Source organism: Symphalangus syndactylus, chromosome 3 (assembly GCF_028878055.3).
Source record: "Symphalangus syndactylus isolate Jambi chromosome 3, NHGRI_mSymSyn1-v2.1_pri, whole genome shotgun sequence".
NCBI lineage: Eukaryota > Metazoa > Chordata > Mammalia > Primates > Hylobatidae > Symphalangus > Symphalangus syndactylus.
Window position 1 is genome coordinate 105,387,647 of NC_072425.2, and position 12,306 is coordinate 105,399,952.

A 12,306-nucleotide genomic window follows, 5' to 3' on the forward strand; every position below is an offset into this window, starting at 1 on the left:
TGTTGCCCAGACTGGTCTCGAACTCATGGGCTCAAGTGATCCTCCCATCTTAGCCTCCAAAAGTTCTGGTACCACAAGGATGAGTCACAGCACCTGGCCCTCCTTTTCATTATTAAAGTTTCAGCCTACCTAGCATAATATCCTTAGAGAAGCCTTTACACATTTTATAGTAATTCACTTCTGACATTCTCATTCATAACTCCTGTTTTCTCCTTCACAACACTTTCCCAACTTATAATTATATATTTATGAATTTATTTTGTTAATATTTATCTCCCCTATTAGAATATACTTCCTTTGAGGGCAGGAGTATTTTCTCTTTTTCATTTACTTAGTGCATTACCTGGAGCTAAATAATATTTGTTAATAGGAGCTAAATAAATATTTGTTAAGTAAATGAGTAAATGAATGAACTTCCTGCTATTAGATAATAATAATAAGATTTTAATGTGATCATCACTGAATTACCTGAATCAACAGAACTATGTATTTTTTAGGGGCTTCTGTACTAGGCATAATTGCATCTTTATGCTTACTACATCACCTGAGGTAGGTAGGGGTCACAAAGTCTTGAAACCATGAGTGTACAAGAAGACAACAATGTTGGCCACCCAGAAAGGCTTACCTCTCCAAACCAATTGCTTGGCACAGAGAATGGAACTTGGAGTTGTACAAAAGTGCAAAGCTGTGTGTCCACTTAAGGAGTAGCAATTGAGCTTTGCCCCACGATCACAGAGGATCTTAACACAATCCACATTGGCCATTTCACAAGCCACGTGAAGAGGGGTTTTCCCATTGGGTCTACAGTTGATTGTAGCATTGTGGTCCAGTAGCACCAGAAGACATTCCACATGACCAAACAAGACAGAGAGATGCAGGCCTGTGGCCCAGGAAGACTTCAATTTATAGCTAGGCAACCAGTAACCTGGAAAAAAAAAAAAAAAAAAAAAAGGAAAAGGAAAGAAAGTTTAACTTCTTGACCTAGGCTTTCTCCCTGTTTTGTGAGGATTTTTACAAGTATTTTATTTTGGCCACATTTATAAAAGTGGGGTGGAGAGGGGATGACAGAGGTTTTAAACTAACAGCTAATGGGTCTGCAGGCGTTTTGTTTCATAGCCTATTCTGATGTTCATCAGGGGAACAGGCTTTCTCAAGCTCTCACTGTCTCTACTATTTCTTATTACTGTGTCTTGTTCCTTTATTTACTTTACCTTTCTAGGTCTTGAAGGCATTTAAGTTTGGGATCTTCGTTTATGTAATTGTATTTTATTTTGCACGCTGAGTTATTTGAGATGCTTCAAGGATTTTTTTTTAAAAAAACTTTCAATCATTGAGAGTTTGTCTTGAATGATTCCAAGGCTGTCAGTTGCAAGCTTGTAATTTTTATTCTATCCAAAATTTTTTTCCTATAGTTGTTGTCAATCCAACATATGAATGTATTTAATCTTTTTTAAAAAATTATCACTCCAAGATTTTATTTGCCTGCCTGTTGATTTATGCAATATCGCTTTCCAAAGACGAATTTAAGGCAACTCTCAACTTTCACACACTTAAAGATTTCTCAAACGATTTATAACATAAGGGCAAAATTAAAAAGTAGGAAAATAAAAATGTCAAAAGTAAGACAAATGCATACACAAAATATAAACTGTATCCTATACCCTAAAATGGCGTTGCAAATTTGCCTTTGAATTTCCTAGCAGCCAAAATAAACAGGAAAATAAGACATGTTGCATAATTAACTATGTCTACAATCCATATATAAATGAATTGGGCAGGGGAAGCATAGATGGGCCTAGAACTGAGATCTTCAATAATTTTTCCCATTGGATTTTGGAAATGTGCATTCTTTCTCTCTGCCTCTCTCTCTCTCTTTTCTCCCACTGATCTCTGACTTCGATACGCTGAGCTGGTCTTTTTTCTATAAATCTCCAAACTATTGCCACATTTGGCAAGCTATAACTATGATGACTTTATAAACCTTCTTTCTATGTCAGTGCCAATAGCCATAGCATTTAAGCTTTTATGAATGGAGAATGGAAAATAGGTACAGAAAGAAAAAATACTGAGGGCAAGAAGATGAAGAGATAGTTCTTCAACAGTCACAGTGTAGAAGTTACTAGGGCTGAAACAACAAAATAAATTTTAACATGGATAAATCAGAAGTTTGCTTATAGATTATAAAAATTCCACTTATAAGTACAAAGTAAGCAGAATATGATTTAATGGTCATTTATTTGAGAAACAACCCAGGGATTTGAGCTGTAATCTCAAAATAAGCCAACAGTGGGATGGTGCTGCCAAAAAACTAATACAATCTGAAACTACATTAATAAAAGCGTAGTGCCCAGAACAAGAGAAGTAAACGTTGTATTCTTCACTGATTAGATAAGGTCATAAGAAATCTAGAGTATTACGATTACTACTGGACGTTGCCCCTTACAAGAAATGATGAACTACTAGTGGGTGCTCTGAGGATGATGACAACATTAAAAGTGGGCCTGGTGATCAGGTATTAAATTTCTCTCATTTAAGTGAAAAACACTAGAGACATGCCACTCCTGGGTGTTTATCCTATAAGCGTAAACACCCATGTGAAATGTCCTAAAGGACCACTGTATTGCACAACTCCACAAAAAACACCATTCGCATTGTACTCTGTGAAATGTGCTCCTGGACTTAGGAATCTTGCCAACCTGGTCTACATACAAGAACATGCACTACACTACAGCATTGTTCGAATGGTTAAACAACCTCCATGTTAATTGATAGGAGACTGCTTAAATAAATTATGATACATCCATCCAATCAAATACTATACAACCATTTAAAAAAGGAGCAGTTCTATATAGACTGAAATGGAAAGATCTCAAGATATATTACTGAGTGACAGAAGCAGAGAGCCAAACAGTGTACAAACTATGCTATCATATGCAAATGTATTTGTATACACTGAGAACACGAAACTGGTTATAGTGGTGGCCTCCAAGAAGAACTCGGGGGTTGGGGGATCAGGACAGACGTGCACTTGTTCTTGTTACTTCTAAATTTAGTATCCTTTGCATGTATTGCTTTTTAACAAAAATAAATAAAATTAAAATAACCTATTGTCTCTCTGTCCAGAAGGGAAAGAATAATTTAATTTAAAGAAGCTATTTACAAGGTTGTGCACAGTGATTAATCCCACAGGAATGAATGAACTCAACCCAAAGTTTGTCTTTCTGCACTGTATCCTCCAACCTAGCTACACACACACACACACACACACACACACACAACTTTAATCCCTTTTTTACTCCATTCAGAATTCTAGAGCCATCTTGCTTTCTCTCCCTCCCACCTTTCCCTTTATCCAAATCTACTCTTTAAAAAGAAATCCAGTTATTTCACATTAAGGTCTAATGGACTGAGGATTGTTTAAAGTATGATCACTCTCAGGATTATCTGAATTTATGGAAGAATCTATATTCAGCCAATAGAATTAAATTCTAAGATATTAATTTGAGATTCCAGACACTGGGAAGAGATGGTGTTGGATTATATGGACTTTCCATGGCAAAACTAAGTAGTGTCATAGACAGTCTGAGCTGGGGAGTATCAACTCCACGCCTCGTGTGTATGTGTGTGCAAATTGATATGCACACACAATGTATGTACATATAGATTCATTTATACATTTCTATTGAGTTATGTACATTGAATCTCTGTTCCAAGCAGAGTTCCTAAGCTGTATGTCTTGCAGCTTGCTTTTGATGATGAATGAATCACATTAACTTCAATACTTAATCAGTCATTTTAATACTCAAATTTCCTCAAAAAGCAACTGGCAAAAACAGTCTTTTCTAACTGCCTAAGAAGTTTGTTCCAGGTCTGAAAACCAGGATGTGTTTTGCCTGCTGATTAACAGCAAAAATTAGGCAGCTCTCTGTGACAACTGATTGGAAATTTGCGCCTGCTCTGCAATGGGAAGAAAAATGATCCCAGAAAGGAAGCAGCAGAGAGCTGATTAAGAAAACACCATTTTGATGTAAAATCCAAGAAACACAGAATGTTAGCACTGGAGGGAAGATTATCCAGTCCAAGCCTTTCCTTTTCCAGATGAGAAAACTGCCACTTTTTCAGCCTGCTAGAGCCATGAGTCGCCTGCCTCAATCCAAACTCATGGACTCAGAATACCCGCAATGCAGTTTCCATCTGTCTTTGTCTTTGTGGAAGCCGAATAGAATTACCTCCAAGCCTGTTTCACAAATCACAAGGAAAGGAAGAAGATCCTCAATTCATCTGTAATATTTCGCATCTCTGATATGGAAATGCATTTGCTAGTTGAATTTTTTTCCTCCTCCTAACTTCCAGGTACTACCTAAAGAATCTATCCTGTTCATGTATTATGTGAATCAGTCATCCTTGGCCTCTCAGTCAGTTTCTTCTGCATCTCCTGTAATCATAAACATTAACTGGTCAATCAGGCTCACAGGTCCTGGAATTCAGTCAACTCCCAGAATGGAGCTGTGGTTACAACTCACCTCTCCTAAGATAGGAATATGTGTAGGTAGGTGATAACAAGACACCTTAGCTGCTGCCCCTGGGGAGCTGAAGTGGAGAAATGGGAAGAGGACAGATTGCAGGCTATAGCTTAGGGTATACTGAAGTGTATCTGGAAGCTGTGTTGCAAAACTTTGGTGGTAATGTGGGGTGAGGGATTTTTGAATAATTCAGCCCTGAGCATACCAGGAAAGCCTGCTGCTTTGAGCAGAGAAAAGAGCAGCCCCTGGCAAAAGGGCCATCAACGTACAATCATCACTTTAAAATGAGGCTGGGCCTACAGGTCACTGTGTAGCAAGTGTGGAAGTAAATACACTTACTGTCATGGAGGACCAAACCCCAGGTAAAGCTATCTTCAAAAACCACAGATGAGGCTGTGCCTGTTCACAATCTTCTGCTGATGCTGATATGTCAAGAGATCAGAATTTGTCCCCCAAAATATAACCACCAATGATCACAGCATGCTAGAAACACAATTAACTGATCAGGCATATTCATTTTTTACACACTCCCTTCTTCCCACAGCAAAATTTTCCTAGTGCTTCGAAACCTAGAATGTGATTTATTCCTAGTATTTGTCTTTCAAAAGCCCCCCTCTGCTCACCTCTGCAGATTTCAGGCTGCCCTTTTACTATGTGTTTAGACTTCACAAAGGACAGAGGTGAGGCAGAACCGGGGAACCAAGCCCATGGGAGCTGGGGGTGGGAGGTGAAGCAGAGGCTGCCTCCCTCTAATGTAAACCACTCACACGCTACCCCATGTCTAAAGTCTGTGTGCAGTGACAGCTCCTTGCAGAAGAGTTCTGTTTGAATAAGAAGCTCCACTAAGAAGAAAAGAAAAATACAGATTATTTCCCCTATGTACAAAACCCACAGGAACTCCCAAATACAGGCCATGCCCATGTGGCTTTGACTATGATACATAATCTGTTTACACAGTTTCACCTTCATAATGTGATTAATTATCTGCATGCCGGAATCTGAACTTAGAGAGGGTCTTGTCAAAGCTTCCATTTTACAAATGAAGATAATTAGTCTGGAAGAGGTTAAGTAGTATAAAGTGTTCATGTTCATATAACAAGTACCCACAGAATCAACTCTAACTCTCAAACTCCATTGCCCCCAAATCTTTAAATAGCCATCTATGATCCAAAGGCTACATGCAGTTTACCTCCAAACTGGTATCACTTGTAGCTAAAAGTTCTAAAGGAATTTTAGAAGTTTTATCCCCGAAAAGAAAATATGCAGACTAATCTTGTGTGTGTGTGCGCGCGCGTGTGTGTGTTTAATTTAAATCTGAAACCAAAGAGATATGCCCCAATAGCTGAGTAGAAAGCTGCCTAGAAATATAGCAAGGAGCAAAGTGTTCGGGCCTTCTTTTGGAAGAGGGGATTGGTTCTGCTTCAGCGTTTGGAGAGGATGCACACATTTCTGGTAAACCTTCAGCTAAGCCTGGGCTCTGCAACAGTTATCAACTATAACGTTATCTGAGTCAAAAGAACCCCACACACGAGAAGCCTCTGTTATTACAGCCAAAGGTTACACACACTGCTCGTGGCTGGATTAGCAGACATTTGCTCTGCCTGTGTCCACGTATTTACACAGTCCTGAAGGATTACAGACTGAAGCACAATTCTTGGCTATTTTTTAATAGCTAATATTTTCCAGATAACTCAAAGTTCCCCTGGGAAGGGGGGATAAAAGCAAGTTTGAAGTGTAAAATGTAAAAGAAAAAAGTTTGAACATCAAAGAAAGGAAAAGAACCCTAGGATGGAAATGGGAAAGCAGGAGAGTGAATTTCTGGCAAAGAGGAAAATTAGGTGATAAAGAAATTATCCATTCAGAGAGTGGAAATAAGAGCTTTCACGATATTTGGATATAAGTTGCTACTTAGTAAAGTAGATAGAGTACCTGCCAGAAAGTTTTTTAAGTGAAATCATTCACTGGTTATTTTAATTAAAAATATGACTACCAACCAAGGAATCAGTGGCTATGGGCCATAAATGAAGTACTTAAAGTGCATTACCCTGATTAATAAAAGGACTCTGATTAATCTTGCTGACTAGGGAATTTCCCACCAAAGAGATAAATATGAAATTCTGCCTGTATCATTTATGAGCCAAAGCTTATACATCTGAAGGAAGATCAAGTTGGTAAAGCCTTTGGAAACAGTTTTATGGACAGTCCTTCATGTTTCCAGTATGGAGGTCACCAGTGAAAACCAATAGAAGGGACCTTTGTGTTTTCTTTAAAGATTTCTTCTGTGCTTGACTTCACTCTAAATACTCAGTGGTTGGCTCATAATAAATGTTATATCACTGACAGCCCTTGACTTTCAATGACTTATTGCATTTGGCAGTTGGAAAGTTATTCTTTATGTTTTCTTTGTATCATTTTTATTTTAAAGTGATCATCTGGTAAACGCAATTTTTGCTTACTTGTTTTTGCTTTTAAGACCCATTATCTCCGCCATTCCCAGGGAGGTCTCTCAAATGCCAAGCAGCACATTTTAAATGTTTGCTTTACAAAATGTGAGAAAAGTTTCTTTAAATTAATAAAACATTATTTCATCTGAAGATTTTACTATGAAGCTTAAAATAACTTAGAAAAGTAAAGTGAGAGCTCTCTAACTTTAAGAATCATGATTAGGTGCTGGAGAAAGACAGGATCCACAGTTTGAACACGAACTCTGGAGGCTGGCTTCTAAATCTGTTCTCTGTCAAACTGGTAAGAGAAGCTACTCAATGAGATGGGCCCAGTGCTACAGAGGAAAGCAGAAATGAGCTTCCAGACTTATTTGTAATCCAATAGCTTTATTCTGTCTTCCTCACAAAATACACACTTCATATTTGCTTATGAGCTAAACTTTTGATTACTGTTATGCCCAATAGATTGTAAATTTGGGAAGCACTATTTAGATTTTAGGTGATTTATTTGCCAGCAGAGTTCTGAGTTCCCTTCTCAAAAATTATACACTGACTTTCATATAGGCTTAGATACACTATATTTAGGGATAAAATTTAGTTACTTCTTAAATCCTATAAAAATGCTGTATGTTCTAAATAAATAAGAATGGTTTAGAATTGATTGTACTAGTTTTCATTTTCTATAGGACTATCAAATGTTGAATATAGAATTTTAGTATTGATTACACAAGGAAATTAAAGAGTAGCGTGAGATTTTTATAGGTTTTGTGCATTGTCTTTCTTATTAAGCCAAAAATAACTGAAACCTGAAGATTCCCACACTTTAAAAGTAAACACGAATGTTCTGTTTCCTCATCTGGATGCTGGTTACATAGGTTTGTTATTTTGTGAAAAGTAATCAAGCTGCACACTTATTTATGCACTTCTGTGGATAGCTTTTCAAAAGTGCTTTAAAAAAATCAAAGAGCAGTATGCAGCAGTTCAACAGCGTCCAACGTCCAAAACTTCTTTGATTTAATAAAGTCTCACAAACTTTAATCCAGCCACATACCTTTTAAGGCCACACAGAAATGGGTCCTGTTCCTTTGAACTATTTAGACAAGAACTAACTAACCACTGTAGACTGCTCAGCTCCACGCTGTTGCCTGACAATGACTTTATGACTTAAGAAATTGATATAACCACTTAGATCTACTAGCAGCTAGGTTTCTATTTATCATTTCCATTCCTAACTTTCCATTCCTAAGTTTAAAAGGATCGATGACAAGGCTGAAAGCATGTGAAACAAATTGGAAGAAATTTCTTTTTTTTTTTTTTTGAGACGGAGTCTCGCTCTGTCGCCCAGGCTGGAGTGCAGTGGCGCGATCTCGGCTCACTGCAAGCTCCGCCTCACGGGTTCACGCCATTCTCCTGCCTCAGCATCCGGAGTAGCTGGGACTACAGGCGCCCGCCACCACGCCCGGCTAATTTTTTGTGTTTTTAGTAGAGATAGGGTTTCACCGTGTTAGCCAGGATGGTCTCGATCTCCTGACCTCGTGATCCGCCCACCTTGGCCTCTCAAAGTGCTGGGATTACAGGCATGAGCCACCACGCCCGGCCTGAAGAAACTTTTAAGAAAGATGATGTTTTAACCTGGGTTTAAGACTAAAGAGACAGGTCCTTGTGCCCATATTCATATTAAACAGAGTAGTGGAGTAGTGTGTTTCTTTCTACACATGTGTGCACAGACACAAATTTCCTGCATAAACCCTAAAAGTAAGACCACGAATTTTACTAGTTCTGTGCAAACATCCACCTGGCATACATAAGAAAGGAACTGTTCTTTTCCTTTTCCAGAGGGTGTAATTTGCTATCTCCCTAATTGAAAGCTACATCCCACAGTCCTAACACTATGAAAACACCTCAATTCGTGTGAATGAAAATTTAGCTCCATGAGGACCATAGGAGTCAGCTCATATTGACAAGAAGAATTTAAAATTTATTTTCTTTTCTTTCACGGGTGATGACACCGGTGGAAGCAGGAGAACCAACCCCACCCCTCCCCTCCACTTCCCTAGAGCCTGCACCTAAAACTTGGTTTCTTATATCCTCAGAAACTTCACACAATCTGTGCAAATTGGCTTGCTCAGGAGATGAGAGAAGACAGTCTTTGCAACTCAGGGTCAAATAACTTACCCACTGACCTAAACCTGAGTTCTTTCACCCTAGGCACAAATATAAGCTTTTTAAAAACACCTTAAAAATTAGTTTAGCATTCAGACATTCTATCACTGAACAAAGTTATAAGATGAAAGCAATCTAATTATATAGTATACAAATTTTCTTTCTAACAGACCCCGTAAACTTTTGAAAAAATAGATCCCTTCTTTGTCTTCCCATCAAAATATTAATGCCATTAATGCCAAAATATTATAAAGCCCTTGAGTAAAAATCATAAACACAGTAGCTAGCCTCAACTCTTCTATATGTCCCTCAGAACTGACAATCAGAGGACAGTAAATTAATGAAGAAATATATACTGTACCATTAGCATTTGTATCTGGAAATGTATTATACTGACGATTTATAGATGGCCAGAAATCATCTTTAAACATTAAAATAATGACTGTCTCTAAATGCTATACACAAGACCTTAGCATCTATGTTGTATTAAACATTAGTGACGTTGAGCAGCATGTTTGCAGTATGCTCACTAGATGATCTAACTACTCACATTCCCCCCATTAACCAGTTGATTTGGGAAATCAGAATCAGTGGAACTCTAATTTATTTCTGATTTATTAAGCATGGGTTCCAGAAATTTCCTTGCTAAAAAAAATTGTTCTAATTTTTGTTTTCCTTAGGTCTTTATAAGGCAGGTATTCTGTATTAAACACATCTACAATTTTGAACAATTATTGTAGTCCAGGAAAAAAGTTAACTTTTTGGTTTTGCTGAATTCAGCTTTTGTGCCTGAACTGAAAACTCATTAAAACGATGAAGACCATGAAAGTGCCTGTGGCACTGCTTTATCCATTTATTAACCCTCCAAATGCTGGGGAGATTCCTCTTTTTCATCCACATGGACGTAGAGAGGACATATCTTTAAGTAGCTGTTAATGGAGAATTAGCAGCCTGTTCTTAAACCAGGTACATTGTCTAAGATAGGGTTTCAACAATCTGCTTAGCCATAATCTAAAAATGTTTTCTTCCTTCTATATCATCATAGTCAGAAGAAAAGTTAAAAACGGAGAGTGCATTGCTAAAAATGATTGTCTGGGATTTCAAGTCCTAGGCCCAAGGGTGGGAAAAGAAAAGGAGAGACACAACTTATACATATATATCAGCCCACGATGTGTTTTAGTTCAAAAAGAAAGAAAATATCAATTTAGAAATATTTTTAAATGAATACTTAAAGAAACAATAAAAGCTACTGTTTAGAGTGGATAACTGACACTGTGCATTAAAAAAAAACATTTTCTACCAGTTCTACAATAACACCTATTTGTTTTTACCTTGTTTATAAGATGCCAAAACCATATTCTCATCTTCGACTTCAAAAACAGTGTCCACATCTATTTGCCTTTGGATTAAAATAGCCTTCAATCTTCCGAAGTCATTGGACTTTAGCGCCTCAAGGAAATTTCTCTTAACTAACTTGGCAGCTCCAGATTTAGTGACAGGGGCAGTGGTGCCGTCCATCCTTCCTCTCCCTCTGGAAGCTTTGTTGTGATTTATCAAGAGAACAGCGCCGAGCAAACAGGCGCATGCTGGAGAGTCCACAAACTGTCGGCTAATTTTATCCCAAAGTTATGCTGATCCGTTCTATTTATATAGGGATCATTTCAAACTTCAAAATATCCTTCTTGGCTGTCACTACATTTTCAGGTCCTTTAAACTGGTTATATATTAACTGATCCATTCAGTTATATATAGTGTCAATATGAAGGAAAGCCCCCATGATACATTTCCAAGCATGAAATGTCACAATTATTTCTTATATGATCAAAGTAGTAACATAAGATTTAAAAGCTCCTAATGCTCTTTTTTTCCCCTCAATAAAAACATCTGGTGCCTGGCTGGAGATCCAGCGTCTTGCTCTGACTAGCCAATATCCAAAAATGAAAATCTGTTACAGTTGTTGATACATTTGCTTCTAAAAACCTGTAATAATTTTGCAGTATGAGCTTGTAAAATCAACCATGGTCATACATATTTGAAGACAAACAGGAGGTTTTCAAGTGACCTAGACTTGAAACATTTTAATATGAAAATCCGGGAGGGGAGGGGATGGGGAGACGGTCGGTCGGGGGCAGGGACTCTTTTCGGTAAAAAAGAAACTGAAGAGATAAAACAGCTAAATGCAACATGTGAATGAACTTTATTGAATCCTGTTTTTTAGTCAGCTAGAAAAGACAGTATTGGGACAATTGTGGAACTATAAATGTGGACTAGATATTACTTGACAATATAGAAGTGTAATGATAAATGTATTGTGGTTATGTAGAAAAATATTCTTACTTTAAGTGATATATTAAGGGATAAATTGTCATGATGTCTAAAACTTCTTTAAAAATAGCTCAGAAATGCAGACAGATAGATGTGTGTGTATGTGTATATACATATATATACTTATATACACATATATATACATACATATGAACACATATACATATATACATATATACACACACATATATATGTATGTGTAAATAGAAACAGAGAGATAGCAAGTGTGGCAAAAACTTAAAGAGTTGGTGAATCTAGTAAGGGATATATTGGTGTCCATTAGATTATTCTTTCAGCTTTTCTGTAAGTTTTAAATTTTTCAAATAAAAAGTTGGAGAGAAAAGTATATACTTAATTTTTCTTACATAAAATCATTAAAAATTAGGAAAATTATAATAGCAAGTACTAAAGAGAATGCAAATAAATTGCATTTTTATATGTCGTGTGTTGAAGTCAAAACTAGTGCAAATTTCCTGCAGAATAATTAAAAACATGAATTTTTAAAAACTTACAATGATACTATTTGATTCTTAGAATTTACTTAGGTATGTAAATGATGCAAATCACAACATAATTTTAAACTTATTTTATTGATGTGTAATATAAATGCAAGAAATTGACAAGTTATAGGTATACAGCTTGTCAAATTTTCAGTGAACAAACTCATGTAACCAACACTGAGGTTAAACGATAGACTAGTTCAAGTTTACCTGAAGCCCCTGTATGTCCTCTTCCAATCAAAACACCTGCCTCAAAGAGATAACAATACATCTTAACTTCTAATACTGTAGATTAGTTTTGTTTGTTATTTTATTTTGAGACAGGGTCTCACTCTGTCACCCAGACTGGAG

At 37.0% G+C, this 12,306-nt stretch overlaps 1 protein-coding gene across 1 annotated transcript in view; it reads right to left on the reverse strand.

The window, feature by feature from the left end:
- ASB4 (ankyrin repeat and SOCS box containing 4) overlaps window positions 1-10,677 on the reverse strand; it is a 54,403-nt gene extending 43,726 nt beyond the window's left edge. The window contains exons 1-2 of the mRNA XM_055269979.1: window positions 10,462-10,677; window positions 626-925 (exon numbers count right to left, since the gene is read on the reverse strand). Coding sequence (XP_055125954.1) covers window positions 626-925; window positions 10,462-10,648 — 487 coding nt within the window. The 5' untranslated portion in view covers window positions 10,649-10,677. The remainder of the gene's footprint in view (window positions 1-625; window positions 926-10,461) is intronic.
- Between the last annotated feature and the right edge of the window lie 1,629 nt (window positions 10,678-12,306).